Here is a 27600-nt window from a genome sequence, read left to right on the forward strand (position 1 = left end):
GCACAGGCTCCAGACGCGCAGGCCCAGTAGTTGTGGCTCACGGGCCTAGTTGCTCCGCGGCATGTGGGATCCTCCCAGACCAGGGCTCGAACCCGTGTCCCCTGCATTGGCAGGCAGATTCTCAACCACTGCGCCACCAGGGAAGCCCACAGACGGGTTTTAGAATAACATTTTGTGGTAATTCCAAAAACCTTGCACGTTCATTATAGAAAATTAGGGAAGTACATTTAGAAAAAGAATAAAATAAAACTACCTGTAGTCTCTTCACCCAGACATAGTATAACCATTTTGGGGGCATTTTCTCCCATCTTTTTGTGCAGATGAATTTTGTTTTCATCCTAAATAGACTCAGGGCAATGGCTCATGCTGCTTTAAGTCCTGCTTAACAGCGTCATACAAACATTTCCTTATCTTTAAACGTTCTTATACAGGTCCCTGTTAACAGCTATATAGTGTAGCACCATCTGGAGGGGCTGAGTTTCACACCTGCCCTCTCTGGACGGTGCTGGGAAGTACAGCCGTGATGGACACCAGAGAGGTGCTCTGTAAGAGCAAAGGCGTGGAGGTCCACAGTGGCACGTGGATGTGGAGGAGCAGCAAGTGGGGTGAATGTGAAACCGTGGCATCCCTGGTTTCTCCCCTGGTCTGGGGTCCTGATGGTGGAGGCTCTGCTCAGAGGCTGTGTGAACATCTTTAAGGCTTCCCATGGGGGCTTGTTTCAGAGGTCGGGGTGGCCCCCCTGGGGGCAGAGCAGAGTGGGCCCGGCCTGAGCAAGGGTTAGAGAGCTTGGGCTGAAGTCCACGTAGATCATTCTCCACGTGTCAGTAGATGCACGGTCCTAGCAGCCCTCTCAGGGGGTGGCAGCCCCTCAGCCGAGCTCCGTGATGCTGGCATTTTGTGTTTTGATGGGATATAAATATGCCTGGGTGCTCATGTGGAAAGAATGCTGGCCACTCTGGTTTTCTGGATCTTACACATTGACAGGTTCCAAGCCATTGCTCTGGTCATGGGGCGGCAGTGAGGGTTGACTGCCCCACTCGTAGGCATCGGAGGAGTCTTGGAGCTGGGGTGGAGCGGGTCGCTGACGCTCTCATCCTGCGGTCAGGAGTCTGGATTCGGGATTCTGGGGCCAGGCTGGAGGGAGGGACCTGCTTCCGATCACACAGTGAGATGGGGCAGGCTCTTCCCCTGCCGGCTTCTTCCCCCAGGCCAGGCTGCCTCGGGTGTACCTTGCAGGGCAAGCGGGCAGGTATTCTGAGTGAATGAGATGTAGCCCCTGCCTTCAGGGCCCCCAGTGTCACAGGAAAGAAGACAGAAAAGAGAGCACCAGACACCATGCGGGTCCCTCCACCGGGAGATCACCTGTGATCCTCCCTGTGACCCATCCATGGCATTGGATCATTTCGTTTGTTTTAAAATAACAAGGTCTTTGATTCAAAAAGGGTTTGGCCAACTCTCAGGGAACCTGAAAATTAATCCTCCTTTATTCATCCATTCTCACTAACCAGAGATTTTACTTGAAACAGTATTATTTTGATTGTAATGTGACATGCATAATACTTACCCCAACAGGCCAGCCAGAACCTGTGTTTTCCTGAAATTCCAGGTCGGACGTGGCTCCATGTGGTTTGTCTCGGGTCAGCCCGTGACCTGCACAACTGGGTTCTGTCTGCTAAATCACCGGCTGACTTTCCCACCCACAGCTGGCCACCTGCCCAACGGATCTGCATGTGCAGCCAGATGACCAATTTCACAAAAGTTTCCTCTTTCTTTGGTTCCGGAAAGCCTGGTGTTTGGAAATAGCACCAAGCACTGTGTTGGTTTCCAAGCAGATCCATGTGGTTTGACATGCTTTTGGTTTGCAGCCAGGGGGATGTTTTAAAATAAGGGCTCAGTCCCTCTGAGGGAGGAATGTCCAGATTGAAATCTCCAGGGTTCTTTGGCGGACGGAGATCTGATGTCTGGGACCCATCTCTAGTAGGAATGGAGCAAACATGGTTGTGTAGCCCCGGGGAAGTGGCGTGTGGCGCCTGGGGCCCCCTCCGACTCTTGCTGTGTCAGCAGTCTGCAGACACGTGTCAGCAGTCTGCAGACACGTGTCAGGCACCCACTCTGGCAGGCTCGGGGCAGGCTCAGAGCTTGGAGCTGGGCACTGGGGATGCCTGGGAACCTGGCGCCTTGTGGTCTCTGGTCTCATGGAGTCCTCACAGTGTCCCCAAGTGTAAGACGATTGTCCCCATTTACAGTTGAGGAAACTGAGGCGCAGAGAGGGACGTGGCCTGCTCAGGACCACAGAGCTGGGGGACACAGCCAAGGGCGCGACAGCTATGACGGGTTAGTTTGGGAGCCAGATTCCTCATTACTGGGCTTTCCCTACTCTGTGCTCATTTCCTCATCCCAGTGAAGAGGATGGATATGGCCTTGAGGCTGTGGTGAGGGTCATGGGATCCTTGGGGATCCCGCGCACAGTGCACGTGGTCCCGACTTCTTCAGGGTCTGTGCCTGATCCTGGTTCCCTGGCTGGGGAACTAGAGCTCTCAGCCCCACGGTCCGGGGCTCATGGTTGCGCTTAATTGTGTCAGTGGTGGTTTTTGCTGTTTTGCTAAATGGCATTATTGATTAATGGAGCCCTTTCCCCTGTTGTAGACTCTCTGTGCTCGCCAGTCTGTTCCAGTCATCTGTTCTGACACACCAGCTTCATGGTTTCTGTCACTCCACATCTAGTATGTGTTCATATCTGGTGCATTCAAGTTCCCTGATATTTGTTCTGTGGTTCAGGCCTAGCGTGGAGGGCTTGGGAGTTGGGCAGGTCTGACTACATCCTGGCTCCAGGGGCTGTGTTCCCCCCTTCTCTTCCCCTCCCCATTTCGCTCCCCCTCTCCCCTCCCTATCCTTCCTCTTCCCCTTCCCCTCTCCTCACATTTATTTAACTTTCACTCTGTGCCAGTCTATTCATTTCCTAGGGCTCATATAAGAAATTTACAATATGGAATCTAAGGAAAAAAAAAAAAGTCATGAAGAGCCTAGGGGTAGGACAGGAATTAAACCCAGACCTACTAGAGCATGGACTGAGGACATGGGGAGGGGGAAGGGTAAGCTGGGACAAAGTGATAGAGTGGCATGGACATATATACAAAAAAAAAAAAGGTCATGAAGAACCCAGGGGCAAGATGAGAATAAAGACGCAGACCTACTAGAGAATGGACTTGAGGACACAGGGAGGGGGAAAGGTAAGCTGGGACAAAGTGAGAGACTGGTAGTGTATATATAGATATATATACACTACATACACTACCAAATGTAAAATAGATAGCTAGTGGGAAGCAGCCGCATGGCACAGGGAGATCAGCTCGGTGCTTTGTGACCACCTAGAGGGGTGGGATAGGGAGAGTGGGAGGGAGGGAGACGCAAGAGGGAGGAGATATGGGGATATATGTATATGTATAACTGATTCACTTTGTTGTAAAGCAGAAACTAACACACCATTGTAAAGCAATTATACTCCAATAAAGATGTTAAAAAAAAAAGAAATTTACAGAAACTTGGCGGCTTTAAACAATAGAAATGTATTGTCTCATAGTTCTGGCGGCAGAAGTCTGCGATCAGGGTGTCGGCGGGGTTGGTTGCTCCTGGGGGCTCTGAGGGAGGGTCCTTCCTCGCCTCTCCTAGCTTCGGCCGTTGCTGGCGATCCTTGGCATCCCTGGGCGTGCAGCTGCATCTGTCTGATCTCCGCCTCCTCCTTCACATGGTGCCCTCCTCTCTGTGTCTGTGTGTTTCCCTCTTCTTATAAGGATACCAGTCACTGGATTAGGGCCCACCCTAAGTCAGGATGATCTCATGTCAAGATCCGTGATTGCATCTGCAAGGACCCCTTCTTCCAAACAAGGTCTCCTTCACAGATTTTGGGTGGATGTACTTGGAGGCCAGCTTTCATCCCAGCACAGCCAGGCACCGTGCCCAGGGCTCTGTGAGGACCATCTCACTGAATCCTCACGACATTCTACATCCCCACTTCTCAGATGAGCACACCCGAGGTCCCGTGGCTCATGCCTGGTGAGGCAGGGACTCAAGGCCTTGAGACTTAGGGCCCGGCTCATGCCTGCTGTGGGACTTGCCGAGCCAGCCGGCCTTGAGTGTTTCCTCCCTCGATTTCCTGCCCTGTAAAATGGGAGTGTCTTAAGGGGGCTGTTGTGAGGTTGAATGAGATCACATAGAATGCTGGGCAGCCCCCACCCTGTTTCCCTTTTCTGTCCCCTCTCTTTACCAGAAACTAGAGGCCAGAGAAGACTGGGTTTGGCTGGTCTCATGTGTCTGACCCTCTGCTTTTCTCGCTGCAGAATGGCCTCCGGTGCCCGTCCTCCGAGCCCCTCTGGCCCGCAGTCTCCACCGCTGCCACAGCCCCAGGCCCGCTCACGGCTCAATGCCACCACCTCGGTGGAGCAGGAGAAGAGTGGGGCGCCCCGAGCTCCCGGACCCCAGGTTGGACCTGGACCAGATGTGAGAGACACGGCTGCCCCGGCCGGGCCCCAGGCCTCGCATGCCAGGAGCCAAGAAAGGGTGGATGGAACAGGTAAGAGGATGGGGCCTGGGAAGCTGGACTGTCCTCCCCCGGGGTTTTTCTAGAAGCAGGGCGAGCACCCGAGTCCTAGCACGTGGTCCAGACACCCCTGCGAGGTTCCTCCTGCAGGGCATCCCCTGTGGTCGGCGGCCCACCTGCTCCACCCAGGGCCCCTCGACTCTCACCTTGCAGTGGGCTTTGCTCCTAAGTTCACAAACTTGGGCCGCAGCAGACTTCACTTTTCCTTATTTTATTTATGATCAAATGCACCAGCTCCCACCTGCTCAGGGTCCCCACCAGGCACTGTACGGGGGGGTGTCAGGAGGAAGTCTTTGCCACCCCAGCTGGTCCCGCCCAGCACTCGGGGCAGCCCGTGTTGTTCCCTGTCCACCGTGGCCACTGCTCAGGGGCCATTCAGTCAGGCAGCTCTGCCTGGTCTGGGGGCCCCACATGGCCACTCCCCTTGGGGGCTGGCTGCCAGCCTGGAATATGCCTGGGCCCGGGCCCAGGTCCCCGCTGCCCTCTGGACCACTATCCTCCATCCCCAGGCCAGGCTTCCGAGGGCTGCCCCTCCCCCCCAGTCCACTCCTGGGCCTCCTCAGGTTTCCACTCTGTCCCAGGAGGCGCCTCCCAGGGGAAGAGATGAGACAGTGTGAGGACCCGGGTGCGACGGGACAGCTGGCTGTGGTGCTGGCAGCCTTGCTGACATTGGGGGAGGGACACCAGGGTTTGGTCCGTCCTCTGTCCACCTGCCACCCACTGAGCACGGCCCTTTGCTGGCCCTGAGTGGCCATCGGCAGCACAGGTGAGTCAGGCCTGCCCCCTGCCTCCAAGGAGCCCACGGTCTCGTGGGGAGCATAGAGGGGGCCCTGGCCCTGGCGCTGGGGAGGTGGGGACCTGCTCTGTGGGAAGAGATGACGCCTGAGCAAGAGTGAGCCTGGGAGGAGAGGGCACAGCACGGGCAAGGGCCAGAGGGAAGAGATGGCCTCGCCTGGGGTGGGCTTGGGGTAGAGAGAGCCCCGGACCTCCCAGGTGACAGGGTGGCAGCGAGGAAGGAAGGCTCAGACTGGTGATGCTCTCGTGTCTGGCCTGCGATTTGAGCTACACCAGGAGTGAGCCGGGGGCAGGGCCAGGCAACGGGCTGTAACAGGAGCCTTGTGTGAGAGGCTCCTCTGTGCTTTCGGGGCTGTTGTAGGGAAAAATCCTCAAGTCTCCTGTGAGTTCCAAGAAAGGGAGGATCCCTGGACCTCTGGCTGTGATATTTGCGGAAAACATAGTTGGTATCGGCAACTATAATAATAATCCACCCCGTGCTTCTCAGTGCGTCTGTCTGATTCTCACGGCGACCAAACCTGTGAAGTAGGGAACTTGGCTCCGATTACAGGTGTGGTGATCAGAACGGAGCCCGTGGCGGACATCGGGTCTAAAAGCTCCGCGGGTGGTGAAAGCCCTGTGACTTCTTTCCGTGGATCACCGCCCTCTCCTCCCTGCTCACCGAGACCATCCCACGTTCTCCAAATCCGCCTCCGCCTTCCCCGTTCCCCCACCTCCCCTTTGCCACGTGGGAACCTCAGCCCAAAATATGCCATCGCCATCTCCACCTGTTGAAATCCTACCCAGCTCTCAAGGCACTGCCGCCTCTTAGACTTTCTGACCCCCTCCCACAGCAAGAAAGACGTGTGCTGTCGTAAGCGGACTCGCACACCCATGGGCCTGCACGCACACACGCACACATCCAGCGGGAATGGAAATTTCCAAAACCATACTTGTCCTTAGTGCGTGTGTTGCTGTCTGATAGTCTCCATTCTGTTGCTTTTATTTAAAAACAACAAATCCTGCTTGTGGGCAGTTAAAATGGTTCCGTGACCTTCTGGGTCGAAGTCTGTAGTTTGAGAAACGCCCTGTGGTTTGGAGCCAGTGCTAGTCTCCCGTGCACCCCAGCCGGGACTCTGGAGTACGTCTGTCCACATGAGCTGTTTGTTTACTGAGTGTCGGGGCCATGAGGCGGTGCAGGAAGATGGTGCCGGGATGGCTGAGGTGGGGCGCTTGGCTGGGCTGGTGGCCTTGAGCTGTGGGCCCTTGAGGGAGTTGGGAGGCCTCGCTGAGCCTGTCTCTGTATCTGTAAAGCGGGCGCAGTCATACCAGCCATGTGGAGTCCACGTGCTGGGACCCTGTGCTCTGAGCATGGCGCATGGGACGAGGTGCTGAGTCAAGGCCCCTCGTCCCTGAGGTGCCTGCCCGGTGGCGTGGAGAGGGTCCGTGCCTGGAGCTCGATGTGTTTCGTGGATGTCATCAAGCCTCCTGCCCCCTGAGCCCGTCTCACTTCCTATTCAGGCTTCTCCTGGGGTGTTGCCTCACATGTCGGGGCAGCCTTCCAGTTTCACGGCCCCACTCAGTCCCGCTTGGGCAACCGGTCTCAACGTCAGCTCCAGGCTCTGTGTGTCTGGGTGTAGGGGCTTCACGTGTGCGTCAGATTCTTCTCTCCCCCAGGAGGCTGTTGTGCTGCAAGCTGTGCGCGCGTGTGCATGTGTGCCCACGTGCTTCCTTGTGTCCTGCACGAGGCAGGCCGCCGTGACTCTCTCGGCCCCCGCTGCACCAGGTGCTCTGTATGAGTTAGGAAGTCCCAGGCCCCGCCCCGCCCTTCTCCAGCTCACCCAGCCTTGCCGTTTCGTTTTCCCCCTTGAGAAGCCAGCTGCCTGAGGTGAGCACCCCCAGCTCAGCACTGCCCCCACCCCATGCAGGGGCCCCAGACCCGTGGTGGGGAGCATCTGCCATGTGCACTGTGGACCTGGGGGCTTTACGTGACCCCTTACGGTAGCTCGAGAGGGAGGCTCTGTTCTTGTCCCCATCTAGAGACGAGGAAACTGAGCCATCAACTTGCCAAAGCGGCCAGTGCTGAGTGACGGGCGCAGGGCTGATCCCGGTCTCCTGTCCCACGCCGCCCCCGTGCCCAGCGGAGCTGCAGGGACCTCCGAGCCCTGGGTGAAGAGGGCCTGAGCTCTGCGGCTCCATCACGCTGGACCAGTGCCTGAAAGTCCCCAGAAACGCGCCCCACTGGGCTCTTCTGACCTCCACATCTCCTTCAAAGATCACTGCGTTCTCTGCTTCCTCTCCGAGGCCTCTGGGCAGGCCAGGGCCTGATCTGGAATCTCGGTCCGGCCACAAACACCCCACGGCTGCGGGGCCAGGAGACCGGGGCTGGGAATGTGCTTGGTCTCAATCTGGGTGAAGCAAAACGGCCTCAGAGGACGGACCAAGTCAAGACTGCCAGTTTCAGATAAGAAGAGTCAGGAAACACATGTGGTCTCCGGCTTCTGACCCCGAGAGGAGGGGCGGGGAGTACTGAGCAAGTGCTGGGCCAGTTGGCACCCTCGGGGTCCCGGCCTGCCACATCTGGGCCCTGCTGCGTCACTTCTGTCTGTGGCGTCACCGTCACTGAATTGGACACAGCAGGAAGCGTTCACCCCAGTGTCGACCGAGGGCCTGCTCAGCGGGTGCAGGAGACAGGGCAAGGCAGGCAGGGCCCGCCGCCAGGAGGGAGGGTAAGTGAAGAGGGGCGTGCAGGGCACAAAGGGCTCCCGGGCTGATGGCTCTGGGCAGGGGTTGGACGCAGCGTCAAGAGGTCGGCCAACTGCGTGGGGTCTCAAATGGTCGGGATAAGGAGAATGGGTGTTCTGGGGAACGTTAGAGGCTTTAAACCAGAGGAGCGGCATGACCTCTGTCACGTGGAGATGACCCGTGGGAGCCGAGGCCGGCAGGGAGGCACGTGGCAGGTGGAGAGGCCCCCGGAAGCTGGGCTGACTCCAGGTCTCTGGCCGGAGCTGCCAGGTGGGTGCAGGGCGTGGGCGGGGCCGTTTCCCAGCGGGGTTCGGGGCGGGCCGGCGGGACTGGGAAGGTCAGGAGACGATGTGGTGCAGGAGCGGTTGCGGAGCGCCGAGTCCCTGCTGTCCTGGGGACAAGCCACAGCCACAGACGACTCGCTTCCTCCTCGTCCGGCCAAGGTGCTGTCTATTGATGATTTAGGGAGTTTTGTACACACATTATTTTACCCTGACTGAAGCCCTGGTCTGTCTGGTTGCCAGGCCATCACTCTGACCCCCTCACTCTAGGATGACCTGTCATGAGGACAGATGGCAGGGGCGGTGAGGCTGTCTCCCGCCTGGTGGCTTCCTGGAACCTTTGGAAACTTGGCAGCATGCCCTTCATCCCTTACCTTTAACCTCCTCTTTGCATTCCAAGTCTTGGGTGTCACCTCTTCCAGGAAGCCCCTGCCATCAGGATTGATGATGCCTGGCACCTCCACCGCCCCCCTGAGCCTGCACTGTTGGAATGTGGTGGTCCTCGTCTGGCCCCTGGGTGGGTAGGGAGGGCGGGGGTCCTGCCTCCTTCAGCTCAGTGGCCTTGGCTCCTGGAGCTCAGACTGGCCTGGGGCCAATGCTCAGTAAACGTCTGCTGGGTGAGTGATGATGGGCGAGGTCCATGACCCCTGCTTGGGCCTGTGGGAAGCTCGGACCTCTGGCCCGGGACCCCCACCTTGGAGCTTAGCCAGCCCCTGGAAAGGACGGGGTCGCAGGGATTGTCCTTCCTGTGTGTTCATGAGAACCAGAGTCAGCATCACGAAGGCTGCTGGGACACCCCCTGGTGCAAGGTGACCCAGCCTCCCACAGCGATGACGGGGACACGCGGGACGCCCTTGGGTTCTCGTCACCTTTCCCTTCACCGCAGCCCAGGTGGTGGGTGTCAGGAGAGGGCCAGGGAGCCTAAGGCTTTGTCCAGGGCCAGCGAGTGAGGCAGTGGAAGGGCAGCAGCCCCTAGAGACAGGAGTACGGCGTCATAGTTCCTGTGTGTTTCAGATTGTGCGCTTCTTTCAAGAGCCTTTGGCGTGCATTCAACAATGTAAACAATGTGCTCCAGCAAATCTAGGTCTCAGCAGTTGTGGAAAATGGAAGCCAGCTTCTCTCTTGCTCTCAGCCGTCTCTGGGGAGCTGGCAGAGCCCTCGGGACTTCTGGGAAGGGACGCCTGAGGCTCCCCAGCCCATGGCCCTGGGGTGGGAGCATGACTTGCTCGCCACCCACCTTTGTCTGTTTCTACTCAGAACCTGCTCAGATCAGGGAGGTGAGCCTGGCAGTTCAGTCTCCAGGCCAAGCGTGTGCTGTGTTCCAGGCCCTGTGCAAGAATCTGGGGAGACAGAGATGAAAGCTTGAGACCATTCCCTTGTCGGTCCCCTGTCCATCCCTCCATCCGTTCAGCATTTGCTGAGCCGTGTCTGACACTGGGGGATGGAGATGGGTCAGACCTGCGGGACGCAGATCATCTCCGTAAAGGCTGGTGGGACCGTGAGAGACGCAGGAAAATGGAGGTGGGCTGTGCTGGGGGGAGGGGACAGCATCCTGGAGACTCTCCTCCCATTTCATGACAAAATGAGCATCAGTTACTAATGCGGCGTGGTGGATACAAGTCTCTCAAATGCCTGGGATCCGCAGGAGATAAATAGTCTAAAGGAGGGGGTGTGCTGGTCCTCTGTGGATCCTCGCAGAGGTGAGGAGACTACCCAGGGCCATGCAGCTCTGCTATTGCCGTTTTGTGATTGATAGAAAGACTTTCAAAAATGAGCTAGAGTCGGGACACTCTCGGTTGCCAGTGATGTTGAAACCCGATGTAAATTAACATAAGCAAAAAACAAAAGACAAAAAACAACAACAGGGTGTGGGGCTTCCCTGGTGGCGCAGTGGTTGAGAATCCGCCTGCCAATGCAGGGGACACGGGTTCGAGCCCTGGTCCGGGAAGCTCCCACATGCCACGGAGCAACTAAGCCCGTGCGCCACAACTACTGAAGCCCGAGTGCCTAGAGCCCGTGCTCTGCAACAAGAGAAGCCACTTCAGTGAGAAGCCCGCGCACCGCAACAAAGAGCAGGCCCCGCTCGCCGCAACTAGAGAAAGCCTGCGCGCAGCAACGAAGAACAAAAGCAGCCAAAATAAATCAATAAATCAATAAATAAAATAAATTTATTTTTAATAAAAAACCAAAAAAACAGGGTGCAGGGGATTTGTTAGCTCCATATGTCTGCACAGTGTAGAGCATGCAGGGACTCAGATGACATGATTGGGAATCTGCCCCCAGCTCTGCTTTCCTGCGTGCCCTCACTCTCAGGTGGGCTTCCCCCGGGGCAGCCCTCGGCCTCCAAGCTGGTGTCTGTCAGCTGAGATCCAGCAGAAGGAAGAGACGCTGCCCATCAGCCAGCACAGACCCCACTGTCCTGACTTGGGTCTGTGTCCCTCCCGGAACCTGCCGCTGTGGTCAGGGAGTTGGATGGGCCAGGTAGGCTTGCTGCACCCACCCTGTGAGAGTGGGGGAGGGTGGGTCCCCAAAGGGGACATCAGGTTAGGGTTAGGAAGAGGCCAGGAACGAGGGTCAAGCCTGCAGAGAACTCGTGTGTTCAGTGGCCTTTGGTGTCCACGCTGACGCAGCCCGCTTCTGGCGGTGTTCTTTATGTGAGGGCTCCTCCTTAGATGGAAGAAGCCAGAACCCCCCGATTGGTTCGCAGCATGAGCCCAACATTTGAGTGGTTGTAGGCCTGTTTCTGCCAGTGCCCAATGGAAAGCAGAGTAACGAGGGAGGCGAGGTGCATGTTTCAAAGAGATTCTGTCTATTGAGGAGACGTCTTGAAATGTCAGGCCATGGACAATGTCTGCGAAAAATTAATCACAGACAGAATAATCTTTTTAGCCAACAGATCTGTGCTTGAATCTTCCATCTTCTGATTTAATAAAAAGGACCTTGGTCTTGTGAATTTAGTTAGTCAAGAAAAGAGCTGTGAACTCCGAGAGGTGCTTGGTGTTGGGCTGGGAAGTGTGGCCTCAGTGAGCCAGGAAGGCCCTGGGGTCAGCCGAGAGGTGGGACGTGGGGAGGGGAAAGGAACGCACACTGGGAACGCCAACTCTGGACCAGGCACTTAATACGAAGTGTCTCATTCTTCATAAACCATCCTACTGGATGGATATTGACGATGGGATTGAAAATGACTCTCGCTTGGTCATGCGGCACTTTGACGCTAAGGGTAGATTCACACGCAGGTCAGATTTCTCTACACACACACCCTCCTTCCCTGCGAGCCCACCCTTCCCATTTGTTCTCTTTAGTCTGAGCCCTTGGCCAGAAAGTTCATTCCCACCCTTGCTGAAAGGGGTGACAGCAGCGGAAGGGAGAACTGACCTTGATGACTCAGGAAGCACCAAGGTCTGGGGCCACGGGGTGGGATGGACGTCCTGGGCCCTGAAGCCATCTCTGGGTTAGGTCCCTGGGACCTGGGCAAGGAAACCCAGTCTGAACTCCACAGGGAGAGGTATCATCATGTTTGCAAGCTGTCCACCAAGAGGGTCTCAGTACAGGTGCCTGACCTGTGGGTCTCGTTAAGAATCCTCCTTTTGGGCTTCCCTGGTGGCGCAGTGGTTGAGAATCCACCTGCCGACGCAGGGGACGCGGGTTCGTGCCCCGGTCCGGGAGGATCCCACATGCCCCGGAGCGGCTGGGCCCGTGAGCCATGGCCGCTGGGCCTGCGCGTCCGGAGCCTGTGCTCTGCGACAGGAGAGCCCACAGCAGTGAGAGGCCCACATACCGAAAAAAAAAAAAAAAGAATCCTCCTTTTGAGCTGTTCCCAGACACCCCCGCCCGGCCCCTGTGTCCTCTCCAAACTAGGTGTGACCTCTGCCTTTGAACCTCCTAGGCTGCATCGCTTTAGGCCCCTGCCCTGCTGTCTCCCCCTGGGCTCCTGGGTGCCATAGACTTGGGCACCCTGCACACAGTGGCCGGCTCTGAGCCTGGCGGACCTGGTTCTGGGAAAGGCCTGGATGAAGGGGTAGGGAAAGCTGGTCATCCGGTGGGGGTTCCTGGGAGTCCCCAGGAACATGTTTCCCTGAATTCTGCCTTCTGTTTCCAGAAATGTCTAGAGAGCAAGAGTCTGTTAATCCCAAATAGGCACCTGCTAAGGTGGGGTGTGGCAATGGCTGAGGCAAGGTGTGGTGTTGGGCGTAGGCCCGGGTATTGGTTGCTTAAATCAAAGAAAGGGACTGGTAAAAAGTGATCTTTTAAAAAAAAGATTTTGTTATGCTGCCCACCGCAGGAGAGGTTGTAGTGAAATCGATGAAGTTACGTGATGCTTTTGTAACTTAGGATAGCTTTTTACAAAGAAAATATAGCACGAGCTGTATGATGTTTGGACCCTTGGACCTAGTAATTCACCTGAAGAACCTATGCTGGGAGAATGACCCCCCCCAATAAAAAATGCACCCACAGAATGGTTTGTTGGCACCATTATATAAAATTAGGGAGTATGGGAATAACCTAAAGGTCCGATGGAGAGGAGAGGCCCAGATCCCTGATGGGATTTCTGAGCCACTGAAATGGTACATTTCACTGCAGGGAAACATGGGAAATTGGTTGTGATTCACTACTTTATGTGTGTATATATATATATATATATATATATATATATATATATATATATAAAACAAAATGTATGTACCGTGATTATGACCTCCAAAAATCAGTCGTGTGTATAGACGACAGTCTTGGAAAACATGAATTTGGTTTGCTTATTGGGGTGCTGGGCATTGGGGTGGAGGTACTTCAGGTCAGGGGCTTTTGAACTTGAGCCCTTGGATCTTTCTAGAACTCCGTTCAAGCCTGAGCTCAGCTACTCTGGCTGCAGTGAGCTGAGGGGGCGACGGTGGTTACTGGTGCCCCCACCCCGTCCCTTGTCTCCCACCACGAGCTCTGAGCAGCCACTGGAACCGCTACCTGGCAGCTTTGTGGTCCTTGCTCCCAGGAAAGCAGCTTCCTGGCGCGTTCTCTCTGCATCTGCTGTCACGCTCTTGACCTGGGGCTGAAGTCTGTTCCTGCCGTCCCCTCCCCTCCTCAGACAAGTGACAAGGACCAGCTTGGTGACAGTCCATCTGCTTGTTTTCCTGTGTTCAAGGGCCTGCTAAGGGAGATGTGGACACCCCCTTCGAAGAGGTCCTGGAGAAGGCCAAGGCTGGGGACCCCAAGGCACAGACGGAGGTGAGCAGTGCTGTCCACGGGAGACGCAGGCCGCGGCCCGCAGCATGGTGGGTCTGGGAGAAGCTGGTGCCTGCAAGCTGGGAGCTGGGAGCCGGCCTGACTGTGCCTGCCGTGTGCCAGGCCCCCGTTTGTTGCGTTTCCGTGTTCATGGTGTGTTTGTTACTTCACTCCGTCCTCTGGGGAGCACGTACGTGTTCACCTCGTCTGTCCAGCTCCCACCTGATCTTGGGCATCACCTCCTCTGATACCATCCATCTGCTTCCTGCCTGTCCTCATGCCCCCACCCCCTCTCTTATCTCGTAGGTGGGGGAGGGGTCCTGACACCCCCCTCTGGCAGGGAGCACCGGGCGGAAGGGAGCGGGAGCCCGAGGTTGCCCAGCTGCGGGGAGCAGGTCAGGGCAGGACGTGGGGTGGGAGCCCGGGCGCTGTGCATGGAGGCCGCTGCAGCACATGGCGTGGCGGGTCCTGCTTGCAGGTGGGGAAACGCTACCTGCAGCTTGCCGGCGACGGGGATGAAGAGGTCAACAACTGCACTGCCGTCGACTGGCTGACCCTCGCCGCCAAGCAGGGCCGGCGCGAGGCCGTCAAGCTTCTCCGCCGGTGCCTGGCGGACAGAAAAGGTGGGTCAAGAGGCCTGGGGGGATGCATGAGGTATGCCGTGCTGCTTTGCTAAATTAACAACTAAAATAGCAGCAGGGAAACTTGCTGCTGGCAGTGCCGTTGAGCAATGAGTGTGGTTTCTGTTATGCCAGTGGCTTTGCCATTTAGACATTTTTGGAGTATAACATGTGATATTTAGGGAGTGAAGCCATTTTCATCCTCTTTAACTTGTGGTGGTGTCTACAAGGAGATACCCTCTGGGTTCTAATCCAAATTGAGGAGTAGATCCTCGAGCCAAGTTGGAGAACATGACGGGGGCCTGAGGTCAGAGTGGCACTTTCTGAACTAACTTTCCATCCAGTCTGAGCCGAGAAGCTGGGGACCATGGGCCAGTGAAGACCCTCTCAGGCTGGCATTCACCGCCAGGACGGGTCTGGGTGTTGGGGGGGGGGCAGTGATGTGTAGCCTGGCCACGTGTAGACACTTACTAGGTTATCCTGCCCAAGGGAAATGGCTCGTTCCTGGTGTCAGGGAGGAGTGTTTCCTGAAGGTTGAAACCTCAGAAGAAAGATGAAAGTGTGTGTCAGAAAGGGGCCTTTTTTCCCTCAGATTGTAGAAGTGTTTATTGTTATCAAAGAAAACTTGAACTATATAGAAAACATAAAGATAGAAATTACCCATCACGTTGAAACCCAGAGAGAAGTGCTCTGTAGTTTGGTATTTTTTTTCTTCTGGTTTTGCATTGTAATGTTTTAAAGTAACATTTATTATGTAGAATCTACTCTCTCTGGACCTTAGGCTGATGCCTTTGACAACTTGGAATGGTCATATTTTGCTAGCCAAAATTTCTCACCAAGCCAGCTTCCCCATTCCAGGGCAGGCAGGATGGCCTTGCACTGGCCGATCGAGTCGGTGCGGCCCGCACAGCTCACTGTTGGAGCCAGTGGTTCCCAGAGGCCTTGAGGGAGCCAAGGCAGGCCCGAGGACCAGAGGGCATGTGAGGGAGGGGGCCAGGCCTCGTGCGACCCACACCCTCCACGTTCTCACAGTTGAGTGCTTACCGATCATAAAAGAAACGTGGGCTCTGGTGGAAAGTTTCGGAGACGTTTCAAAGGAGAAAAAACCCAGTCCTCCATCCCTAGTCTCGCTGCCCTCTGCAAGGGCCATGCTGACGTCCAGGTGGTTGGGGAGCAGGGGGAAAGGCAGCTGCTGACCAGCCCATGAAACCTGCTCCCGGTCTCTCCATGGGTGAGTCTTGCCTACCTGGGAAAGGGCCGTCTGTGCAGGGACACAGTTGCTCCTGGCTGCCCTAGGAGGGGCGGGCGCTGTGGATTGCAGGGATGCCCCGCTCTTGCATCCGGGCCGCTCACTGCAGTGAGACTGACCGGGGTCTGAGACCGGCTCTGCCTCTCTGACTCGGTGGCCTTGGCAATCCAGGCCGCCCCTGCGTGCCTTGGTTTCTCCATCTGTAAGGCGGGGACAGCAGCATCCCACCAGAGGGTCCTTGTGAGGGTGAAATGGGGAGGGGGGAGCAAGCCAGGAAGATGGGGAGTCCTTGCCCAGCACCAGGCCACCATGGTGAGTGTCTGCTGAAAGGCCGGGCCGAGCCGCCCACCACCAGGGCTTCGGCCAGACGCCCTTTTGGTCAGGTGTTCGTTTCAGCCCTGGTGACAAAGGTGCCTGCAAAGCCGCTTGCAGGACTCCCTTCCCAACCCCCTCCAGCGGGGTGGCCAGGGCCGGGGTGCCGCTGACGGCTTCTGGGCAGGTGAGTCAAGGGCTCTGGTGCCTCTCCTCTCTCAGGCATCACCTCCGAGAACGAGCAGGAGGTCAGGCACCTTTCCTCCGAGACCGACCTGGAGCGGGCCGTGCGCAAGGCGGCCCTCGTCATGTACTGGAAGCTCAACCCCAAGAAGAAGAAGCAGGTGGCCGTGTCGGAGCTGCTGGAGAACGTGGGCCAGGTCAACGAGCACGGTACGCGGCCTTGCCGTGCGGCCTCCTGGGCCTTTGTGTTGGAGTCCTGGGTGCTTCCCCATGGGAACCGAAGCGGGGGCTCCAGGGGCCTTCTTGTGGGGACCTCACAGGTGTCCTGTAAAGCCGGGGAGCGTCCTTCCTGGGCATCCTCCTGTTCCCGGGGTCCCCGCCCTGAGCTGTGCCCTGAGCTCTGGCTCAGTCCTAGGTCTGGGCGCCCAGCAGGCCCTTCCCCTGGTTCTACCTTGATTTGCTCTGCGCCTTGGGGTTTCCTCCCCTCCTGCCCACAGGCAGAGCCACAGGCCTTGTCGTTCCAACGGTGTCCTGCTTGCTGAGGGACAGGGAGTGCGGGGAGGGTGAGAGGTGCGGGCAGGGACCTAGGTCCCGAACGCCCAAGAGTCTCTCCAGGGCGGACCTCATCGCCATGCTCTGCAGTCCTCCCCACCTCCTTCTAACTCAGCTTTCCGCAAAGGGCACGGGCAGCAGCCAGAAGGACGGATGGGGCAGGAGAATGGGCGTCCCCAACTGGGTGCGGCCTCTCCATTTCCCTGGGTTGGTGGCACGGCGGGCACCTGACTCTTGTGACTTCGTTACCTCGAGGAGCCCCTGCCTCCCGCTGTTCAGAAAATGACTCTCTGCCCAGGGCTTCGCCCAGCCTTCTCCGGCCCTGAGGGGTAGATGCTGGGGGCTGGAGCTACCTGCCGACCCATCAGAGAGGACTGCTGGGTGGGCACCTCTGCCCCTTCTCCGGGGATCTCAGGGCAGGACTCCTGTCTGACCTGCCCCTCTGGGACGAGCAGAGGTGGCCGGGTGGCAGCACCCCCAAGAGGCGTGCTTGACTGGACAGGCTCGGCTGCCCCGTGTGGAGCCCGGAGACCCTGTGAGGCCTCAGCGCCACCTGCACGTGCTGCCCCCGCCCCCACTGGCCACTTCCACTCGGGGCTCCCGTGGCCTCTCTCAGTCACGGTGCCCCTCCTCTCCTGTTGTCACTGTCTGCGCTCTGGTCCAACTCCTGCCCGCCCCGCCCCTGCAGAGGTGCACCTCGGAGCCTGGCGCGGGAGAGCTGGGTGAATGCCTGCCAGGTTGGGGGTGTGGCAGTAGGGGCGGGTGCTTCCTCCTCCAGGGGAGCATCACGCCAAGTGACGACGCTAGCAGCAAAGGTGTATGGGGACAAGCTAGGCTGACCAGAAGGTGTGGTGTGTCCAGTGCCAAGGCTGCGCCCGTACAGGGGATGGGCTGTGCCCTGTGGGGCCTGAGTCACCCTTGGGGGCAGAAGCTGAGAGGTGACAGTCCTGAGGGGTGGCCCTTGCACTGCCCTCCAGGGCTGCATGGAGGCACCAGGCCCTGCAGTCCCCGGGGCACACTGGCAGGTTCCCGGGGGGCTGCAGGGAGTGGGGCGGTCAGCCTGCCCCGATTCTCAATCCGCTCTGTCCCCTGCAGATGGAGGGGTGCAGCCTGGCCCCGTCCCCAAGTCGCTGCAGAAGCAGAGGCGGGTGCTAGAGCGCTTGGTCAGCAGCGAATGTGAGTACGGCCGCCGGTCCTGCGCTTGTGCCACCTCTTGCCGTGCTGTCTCTCCCACCACCCCGAGCGCTGTGTCTGCTCCCTCCTGCCAGTCCAGGCCTGGCCTCCAGGGTCTTGGAGGCATGATGGATTTTCAGTCCCTTTGGGGCTGTTGATTGCGTGTCAGTGTTCTGGGCTCTGGGATCTGAACCCTGCCCACTGGGAGCATGCACCCTGGAGGGACAGGGAGGGCAGCATGACAGTCCCTGCAGGACAGAGAGCTGCCGGGTGCCTGAGCCAGAGAGGGTGAGGAGGCAGCTAGCTCTCGGAGGGCACCGGGTTGGGGCGGCTCCAGGCCAAGCAGACGTCACAGGCAGAGGCCTGGGGGCACCCAGCATGGGCTGTGGGGAGGTGGGGGATAGAGGGCAGAACATGGCGGGCGGAGGTAGTGAAGGTGTGTCCGGCACACAGTAGGCCCGGCACACAGTAGGTCCTCAGAGGATGCGCATTGACTGGCAGGGTTAGGAGGGGGCTGGGCCGCAGGGCGTCACTGCTGTGAGGAGCCAGGGCCGAGGGAGGGAGGGGTCACAGGGGCCCTGGCGGTGACGGTGGCTGAGGAGTCAGCGTTGGAGCTGGGCTCAGGCAGCCCCTAGGCTTGAAGAGCTAGGGAGGGGGCCGCTTCGGGGGAAGGACAGCACGTCACCAAGGCGAGGAGGCCATCGGCAGGCCTGTCTGCCTCTCTCTTCCCGTCGTCCGGGCCCAGGGAGGGTTTGCCTGGCCCAGCCAGCATGTCCCTGCTCGCCTGGCCACGCGGGGTGACAGTGCTTGCAGTCTCTCAGACCCCGTGTGTTCTCTCCTGTGCTTTAGCCAAGAGCTACATAGCGCTGGACGACTTCGTGGAGATCACCAAGAAGTACGCCAAGGGCGTCATCCCCGCCGACCTGTTCCTGCAGGACGACGACGATGACGAGCTGGCAGGCAAGAGCCCCGAGGACCTGCCCCTGCGCCTGAAGGTGAGCGTGGCTGGAGGTGCCCGTGGAGGGCTCTCGGCCCGGGCCGCGCCCCCCTGCACCCCCCAGCGCTCCCCGGGGAGCTGTAGGTGGGGGGCCTCGCCCAACACAGGGGCCTCAGGGACTGTGTAGCTTGTCCCCGCGGAGGCCCGTCCTGCAGGGACGTCCCCATAGGCCTTTCACGTGCGCTCAGGCTCTGAAACCAAGGGCACTGTCGGGGGCGGGCAGGTTCAGTGGGTGGTGGACAAGCACAGGCACCTTCTCATCTTTCCCTGCCAAACGCCGTCGGGGGAACAGGATGCCATGCACTGGAGGCCGCCTTTCACTTAGACTCTGTCATTTTGAAAAATTATCCGTTTATGGCACAGAGTGGAGGTCAGTTCCTCGAAGATGCCTTTTCCCTAAAGCAGAGTGCTGTGATCAGGCGGCCAGGAGGCCCCTGCCGTGGTGCCTGTTTATCTGGGTCTGCAGGGGCTCGGGGAGCAGGCCGGGTGTGGTGCGGAGAGAGTGGCAGCGAGGTGACCAAGGGCCGACCTGAAGGGGGGAGCGTGCGCTCACACCATTCGTTGGCCAGCGAACAGCAGTGACATCAGGGAGCCGGGGAGGCTAACCCAGACGCGTGCCGACAGCCAGGAGTGGCCGCCCGTGAGCCCCCGGTGTCACAGCTTTTGTTTTCCTGGTCACGTGGTTGTGACTGAGGGTGCAGGTGTACAGTGTGGCCACGCTGCCCTTCGCCAGATTTCCCCCAGTTCAGCTCACGGCCTTGAATGAGTTGTGTCTGTATCTCACTTTGCCGAGAACACCAGGATTTACAGAAGTCGGGCTATCTGGCCCCAGACAGGTCCATCACCACGACTGGCCAGGAGGGCCCCGGCCAGCACAAGGACCTCTGAGCAGACGAAGCGTCACAGAGGTCCTGGCGTTAGTCACGCGAGAACCGTCAGGTTCTGTGCATCCGCGGCTGCCTGGGAACGCGTGTGAGCTGCCGTCGGCGTGGGAGAGTGGGCTGTGGGCGTGCGAGCGGGGTCGGGGCTGGTGACAGGAAGTGTGCTGACGTGTCACCCTCCCAGACGCAGTGCAGCGTAAGCACCGGGCTGGGGCTGGAGATGGAAGCTCAGAAAGCTGCCCTTGGTGGGCGGGGAGGCTGACTTGGAAGCAAGTTCCACAGAGGTGCTGCAGCCCAGAGGTGGGTGCGAAGGCCACGCTCAGGACCAGCGAGCTGAGCGAGAGTCCCTGAGGGCAGGTAGGGTGTCCAGGGTGAAGGTTCTGAGACGCGGGGTCGGGACGGCCCAGGAAGCCAACCAGGGAGGCCATGGCTCGTATTGAAGGCCCACTCGGAAGCAGGCCTGGGCTAAGTGTGTTCACAAAGGACATTAGTTTTCTTATTAAAGTGAGGGAAGGTGGAGAGTTTGCTGTGGTGCTTCGCAAAGAGGAGGTGCTCCCCAAATGTCAGTGAGGGTCAGAGGTGAAAGGGTAGTGGGAGAAGACCCATGGGCCAGGTGGTCCTGGCCTGGACGTCGTAGTTTGCATTGTTCTGGCATAATTACTAATAATGCCTGCTTTCAAAAGCATCCTGGTTTGGACAGCAAGTTATGTTACCCTCCTTACTGGTAACAAGCTCAGTGCTGTAAGATATCTGAAAGTCCTTTTTGGGAAAAAGAGATTTAAAGTATTCCGAAAAGAAATAAGGCTCTTTTTTTTTTTTTTTTTTTTTTCTTCAGTTTTTGAAGTTGTCAGAGCACATTGATTCTTTTACAGTTTGTCTCATTAAAAGCCTTTGGAAAAAGAGAGAATGAATCATAGCAGGTGTCTCTTGGAACTAAAAGCTGTTCCAGCCTTTATTAGCCCCCTGGAGGACAGAGAAAGGTCGCCTGCCTGGGGAGTCCTCAGCACCCCAGTGGGAAGTGCCAGATGCCTCTCTGCGAGCTGACGTGACCCCAGGGATGTTCCAGGCTCCGAGCTGCCTCTTCTCAAGCCTTTGGTGACAGATGAAACCTTCTTAAAGATGAATTCAGGAATATGTTAAAGTCATAACGTTTTTGTATTAAATTATTGAGGACCCAGCACATGAACATTCACTCAGGTCCGAGCAGGGTCTAGTTCAGATGAACTTGCCTCGACCTGCTAAGTGAGTGGTGGGTTCCCTGGTCGGCTTCCGCAGTTGTAAAAGGCTGTTTGCTCGGTTTCTCACATTAGCCGAGCGACTGGTGACCACAGCCCTGGCCAGGGTGCCCTTTCCTATCCTTTCGTGAACTGACTCCCTACCCATTTTTTTTTTTTTAGTTCAGCTCACGGCCTTGAATGAGTTGTGTCTGTATCTCACTTTGCCGAGAACACCAGGATTTACAGAAGTCGGGCTATCTGGCCCCAGACAGGTCCATCACCACGACTGGCCAGGAGGGCCCTGGCCAGCACAAGGGCCTCTGAGCAGACGAAGCGTCACAGAGGTCCTGGCGTTAGTCACGTGAGAACCGTCAGGTTCTGTGCATCCGCGGCTGCCTGGGAACGCGTGTGAGCTGCCGTCGGCGTGGGAGAGTGGGCTGTGGGCGTGCGAGCGGGGTCGGGGCTGGTGACAGGAAGTGTGCTGACGTGTCACCCTCCCAGACGCAGTGCAGCGTAAGCACCGGGCTGGGGCTGGAGATGGAAGCTCAGAAAGCTGCCCTTGGTGGGCGGGGAGGCTGACTTGGAAGCAAGTTCCACAGAGGTGCTGCAGCCCAGAGGTGGGTGCGAAGGCCACGCTCAGGACCAGCGAGCTGAGCGAGAGTCCCTGAGGGCAGGTAGGGTGTCCAGGGTGAAGGTTCTGAGACGCGGGGTCGGGACAGCCCAGGAAGCCAACCAGGGAGGCCATGGCTCGTATTGAAGGCCCACTCGGAAGCAGGCCTGGGCTAAGTGTGTTCACAAAGGACATTAGTTTTCTTATTAAAGTGAGGGAAGGTGGAGAGTTTGCTGTGGTGCTTCGCAAAGAGGAGGTGCTCCCCAAATGTCAGTGAGGGTCAGAGGTGAAAGGGTAGTGGGAGAAGACCCATGGGCCAGGTGGTCCTGGCCTGGACGTCGTAGTTTGCATTGTTCTGGCATAATTACTAATAATGCCTGCTTTCAAAAGCATCCTGGTTTGGACAGCAAGTTATGTTACCCTCCTTACTGGTAACAAGCTCAGTGCTGTAAGATATCTGAAAGTCCTTTTTGGGAAAAAGAGATTTAAAGTATTCCGAAAAGAAATAAGGCTCTTTTTTTTTTTTTTTTTTTTTCTTCAGTTTTTGAAGTTGTCAGAGCACATTGATTCTTTTACAGTTTGTCTCATTAAAAGCCTTTGGAAAAAGAGAGAATGAATCATAGCAGGTGTCTCTTGGAACTAAAAGCTGTTCCAGCCTTTATTAGCCCCCTGGAGGACAGAGAAAGGTCGCCTGCCTGGGGAGTCCTCAGCACCCCAGTGGGAAGTGCCTGTTGCCTCTCTGCGAGCTGACGTGCCCCCAGGGATGTTCCAGGCTCCGAGCTGCCTCTTCTCAAGCCTTTGGTGACAGATGAAACCTTCTTAAAGATGAATTCAGGAATATGTTAAAGTCATAACGTTTTTGTATTAAATTATTGAGGACCCAGCACATGAACATTCACTCAGGTCCGAGCAGGGTCTAGTTCAGATGAACTTGCCTCGACCTGCTAAGTGAGCGGTGGGTTCCCTGGTCGGCTTCCGCAGTTGTAAAAGGCTGTTTGCTCGGTTTCTCACATTAGCCGAGCGACTGGTGACCACAGCCCTGGCCAGGGTGCCCTTTCCTATCCTTTCGTGAACTGACTCCCTACCCATTTTTTTTTTTTTTTTTTTTTTTTGGCCGCGCTGTGCGACATGCAGGATCTTAGTTCCCCGACCAGGGATTGAACCTGTGCCCCTAATAGCAGAAGCGCAGAGTCCTAACCACTGGACCGCCAGGGAAGTCCCCCTACTCGTTTTTAAAAATTTCTCTCCTGCTCAAAGAAAAGTTCATTTTAATTTGTTTGGGCTTTCTCTACAGAAAAGGTTTCTAGTCTCACAATTTAGTGGGGCCCCAAGATGTAGGGCTTGGGTAGAAGCTACAAGGGACAGAATTGGGACCTTAAAAGGAGAGAACTTCTGGTCATGGTGGCCCAGGTCCCTCACCGTGCAGGCAGAGGCTGGCACCATTGGACATCAGGTTCTGGAAGCTTTGTGTCTTTTAAAGGTCCTCTCAACCATGTGATTGTGTGGCCTCATGGGCAAAAAAAGAAAAAAAAGTGTGAATGGTTTTGAGCATTAGGACAGGATTTCAGATTAGTTTTAAGGTCCCAGATACTTGGGTACCTCCAGGCTAGCTCCCCCAAAGTTGTCCAGTGCTGGTTGTGCAGAGAGAGAATGGCTGTGGGAACAGCCGCCCTGGGGTGCCTCTCATCTGTCTGGTTAGAAAGGCCCCGTCCACAGGGAAGAGCCGAGAGGCCGCGGCTGACGCACACGCGGGCTCTTTCCATCGCTGTTGCGTTTCAGCTGGTGCGTGTGGCTTTGGGCCGAAGGGGCCCCTCCCAGAGGAAGCCGGAGCAGGCTCTTTTTGGAGACACTGGTTTGCTGTCTGGCAAGTGTCTGAAATCCCCACCAAGGCTAACCTTATGGCGTCCGACGTCCCCTAGTGCCACCTCCAGATGGGGTGAGTGCTGTGTCTGCTTCTGGGAAGCTGGCCCCAGTGAGCTGGGGGAGCCCTCAGTTGGTTTACTGGGTTGTTCATATTCTTGCCCATTCTAAAACAGAGAGTAAGTGGACCGTCACAAACACGTCAGGAGGAACGCAGCTCTGCGTACGTGCGCGTGTGTGTCTGTAGACGTGCATGTGCACAGACGCACGGTCTTACACTCTCCTGTTTCCGCTGTGAGCCCGGGTCACTCTCATCTGGAGAACTCACTCTCCTGGCCGCTCCCGGGCGTCCTGGTCATCCTGAGCTGCCTGCCAGCCGCGGCTCTTGGGCAGATGACGGCCACACCCCAGTATTGTCACTCAGTTGTACACACCCAGGATCCCTGCCCATCCTCGGCCCTCTGGTGGGTGGGGCAGAGCGAGTCTGTCCCCAGGGTGTGGGTGGAGGCTGTGCCGCCCACCTCGCCGGGCAGGCGCTGACAGGGCTTCTGTCATGGAGCCCCTCGGATGGACGGGCTCTGGGCGCAGCTGGGCCTTGCTGCCCGCAGGCGTGGGTGACCTCTGCGAGGACCCAGCCCCTGGTGTGGTCCTCCTTGCCACCCCGAGTGAGCACTGGCGCTGCCACAGCTGCTTTCTTCCCCCCACCCACCGCCTTCGGCTTCCCTCCCGTCTCCCCGGAGCCGTGGTGGGGCTGGAAGCCTCCGGGGTTCTGTACAGAGAACCAGGCAGGTATGGGGCCACCCTGGGTGGCAGAACCGCCCGCGCTTCCCTCTCAGCCCCTCATTTGTCTTTGGCTGCGGGAAAGGCCGAGGGTTTCTGCTGCTCTGCAGTGAGCACAGGCCGGGCGGTGGGCCCCAAGGCAGGCAGCGGCGCTGCCCTTGACGTGGCTGGGAGGGTTGTGCGTCTGTTCTGAGCAGTCGGCGTGCAGGGGTGGGGGGTGCAGGCGGCTGCCGTCGGGCCTCCTGTCGCAGTGAAGCCCTCTCATCCGCCCACCGCAGCTGAACCGTTTGCATTCACACGGCTGCCGAACTCTCCTTCCCGGGGTCCCCGCTCCCGCCCCTGGGCCGGTCAGAGCCCAGCGTAGGCCGATAAAGCAGCGGTTCCTCTCCCCCTCGGTGGATGGGTGAGCAGCTGAGGCCCGGTGAAGTGCCCTCCACAGGGGTGGGTGAGACGCAAGCAGCCCGGTGCTCTGTCATCTTTGCAAGTGTGAGGCCCGTGGGGAGGGAAGAGGGGGCCAGGTGGGCTCTGCCAGGCGCCCCCGGTCTTGCAGCAAAGACCAGCCCTCATAAGTCTGGAGACCCTGGTGGACGGCTGGGAGTCAGGGGTGGGCGGGGGGGAGAGGCCGGGCCCTGCAGGATTGGGCGGGATCGAGCGAAGGTTCGCGAGACCACGTGGAGCACCACCACCTGCAGAGGGTGTTACAGGCGGAAGGACCGTGCGGACCAAGGGCGCGGCCGTGGTTGAAATGGCGGGTGAGTTCATTTTGCCCAGAGCCGGGGGCAGTGCGGCTGAGTGACAGAGAGCAGCGACACGGCAGAGAGTGGGGCTCCCACCCTGGCCGCGTTCCAGTGCCCCTCCTTTGTCTCCACCCCTCCTCCCAGGTGGTCAGGTACCCGCTGCACGCCATCATGGAGCTGAAGGAGTACCTGATTGACGTGGCGTCCCGGGCGGGCGTGCACTGGCTGTCCACCCTCGTGCCTACGCACCACATCAACGCCCTGGTCTTCTTCTTCATCGTCAGCAACCTCACCGTCGACTTCTTCGCCTTCTTCGTGCCCCTGGTCGTCTTCTACCTGTCCTTCATCTCCATGGTCATCTGCACCCTCAAGGTCTTCCAGGACAGCAAGGCCTGGGAGAGCTTCCGTGCCCTCACCAGCCTGCTCCTGCGATTCGAGCCCAACCTGGACGTGGAGCAGGCCGAGGGGAACTTCGGCTGGAACCACCTGGAGCCCTACGTCCACTTCCTGCTGTCTGTCTTCTTCGTCATCTTCTCCTTCCCCATCGCCAGCAAGGACTGCATCCCCTGCTCGGAGCTGGCCGTCGTGTCCGTCTTCTTCACGGTCACCAGCTACATGAGCCTGAGCACCTCGGCCGAGCCCTACACCAGGAGGGCCCTGGTGACCGAGGTGGCGGCCGGCCTGCTCTCCATCCTGCCCACCGTGCCCGTCGACTGGCGCTACCTGAAGCTCCTGGGCCAGACCTTCTTCGCGGTGCCCGTCGGCCACTTCATCGTCCTGAACGTCAGCATCCCCTGCCTGCTCTATGTATACCTGCTGTACCTCTTCTTCCGCATGGCCCAGCTGAGAAACTTCAAGGGCGCCTACTGCTACCTGGTCCCCTACCTGGTCTGCTTCATGTGGTGCGAGCTCTCCGTGGTCATCCTGCTCGAGTCCACCGGCCTGGGGCTGGTGCGCGCATCCGTCGGCTACTTCCTCTTCCTCTTCGCGCTCCCCATCCTGGTGGCCGGCCTGGCGCTGATGGCTGTGGTGCAGTTGGCCCACTGGTTCTTGTCCCTGGAGCTCACCAAGGTTGCGGTCACCATGGTGGTCTGCAGCATTCCCCTGCTGGTCCGCTGGTGGACCAAGGCCAACTTCTCCGTGGTGGAGATGGTCAAGTCCCTGACACGGAGCTCCATCGTCAAGCTTATCCTGGTGTGGATCACGGCCATCGTGCTCTTCTGCTGGTTCTACGTGTACCGCTCGGAGGGCATGAAGGTCTACAACTCCACGCTGACCTGGCAGCAGTACGGCTTCCTGTGCGGGCCGAGGGCCTGGAAGGAGACCAACATGGCCCGCACCCAGATCCTGTGCAGCCACCTGGAGGGCCACAGGGTCACGTGGACCGGCCGCTTCAAGTATGTCCGCGTGACGGAGATCGACAACAGCGCCGAGTCGGCCATCAACATGCTCCCGCTCTTCATCGGCGACTGGGTGCGCTGCCTCTACGGTGAGGCCTACCCGTCCTGCAGCTCGGGCAACGTCTCCACGGCCGAGGAGGAGCTCTGCCGCCTCAAGCTCCTGGCCAAGCACCCCTGCCACATCAAGAAGTTCGACCGGCACAAGTTCGAGATCACCGTGGGCATGCCCTACAGTGGCGCCAACGGCACCCGCGGCCCCGAGGAGGACGACATCACCAAGGACATCGTGCTGCGGGCCAGCAGCGAGTTCAAGGGCGTGCTGCTCCACCTGCGCCAGGGCAGCGTCATCGAGTTCAGCACCGTCCTCGAGGGCCGCCTGGGCAGCAAGTGGCCCGTCTTCGAGCTCAAGGCCATCAGCTGCCTCAACTGCATGGCGCAGCTCTCACCAGCCAGGCGGCAAGTGAAGGTCGAGCGGGACTGGCGCAGCACCGTGCACGGCGCCGTGAAGTTCGCCTTCGACTTCTTCTTCTTCCCCTTCCTGTCAGTGGCCTGAGGATGCGTCCTGTTGCAGGAGTGTCGCTGCATGTGGCTGCCAGGACCTCCCCCCATGGCCTCCCGGCCGAACGGCGCAACACTAACCACCGTGTGTGTGTGTGCGTGTGTGTGTGTGTGTGTGTGTGTGTGTGTGTGTGTGTGTCCCCGCACGCATGCGCAAAACTCAGGGCTTTGGAGACCATTTGTCACGTGTCGTCTGCTCACACCTCTGTGAACGGGCTGACTCCTTAAGCTCTGTCCACTTCAACTGCCCGGTGTGGTTGGAAATGGCATGCACGGCCTTGACCCGCAGTCCCGACCTCTCCGTGCGCGGCTGGTGTGCCCGGCTAGACTAGGATTCCTGTGCCCGAGAAACACTTTACAGATGCTGCCCTCCCTCCCCTACCACCTCCACGCACGCCCCGGCCCCTCATTTACTTCTGTTTGGGTTTGTTATTTAAAGAACCAATAGTGCTGCTCTGTAAACTCAACGATAGCTTTCCTTATTTATTTGGTCACTGCTAAGCCTTGACAGCTGTTTGCAGATCCTGGGGGCCTGCAGAGCCGCTCTGTCATATGACCAAGGCCCTGCCTGATTCTGAGATAGGAGGCCACACGGGCAGAAGCCCCGAGCTCTGCAGCCTGCAGCCTGCCCAACTCGCAGCTCTCCTGTCTGGTGGGTAATGGGTGTGTTTGGGAGGGTCACGCCTGAATCCACCGGGACTAGGAAATAGAAGGAACCCGGGGCGTCCCCTCCCAGTGCTCAGAAACGCTAGGCCATGTTCAGAACCAGGAAGCAGAAAGTCAAGGTCCTAAAGCAGCCAAAATAAAAACCTTTGATGAAATCCACTGTCCTTTACTTTCTTTAAAAGAAGCCCTTT

General features: G+C 58.1%; 1 protein-coding gene across 1 annotated transcript in view; it reads left to right on the forward strand.

Moving 5' to 3' along the window:
• WFS1 (wolframin ER transmembrane glycoprotein) overlaps nt 1–27564 on the forward strand; it is a 30716-nt gene extending 3152 nt beyond the window's left edge. Inside the window, exons 2-8 of the mRNA XM_007119729.3 lie at nt 4338–4570; nt 13535–13617; nt 14093–14237; nt 16018–16188; nt 17626–17706; nt 18553–18698; nt 24930–27564. Coding sequence (XP_007119791.1) covers nt 4339–4570; nt 13535–13617; nt 14093–14237; nt 16018–16188; nt 17626–17706; nt 18553–18698; nt 24930–26738 — 2667 coding nt within the window. The 5' untranslated portion in view covers nt 4338 and the 3' untranslated portion in view covers nt 26739–27564. The remainder of the gene's footprint in view (nt 1–4337; nt 4571–13534; nt 13618–14092; nt 14238–16017; nt 16189–17625; nt 17707–18552; nt 18699–24929) is intronic.
• Nucleotides 27565–27600: the final 36 nt, after the last annotated feature.

This window comes from Physeter macrocephalus, chromosome 7 (assembly GCF_002837175.3).
Source record: "Physeter macrocephalus isolate SW-GA chromosome 7, ASM283717v5, whole genome shotgun sequence".
Taxonomy (NCBI): domain Eukaryota; kingdom Metazoa; phylum Chordata; class Mammalia; order Artiodactyla; family Physeteridae; genus Physeter; species Physeter macrocephalus.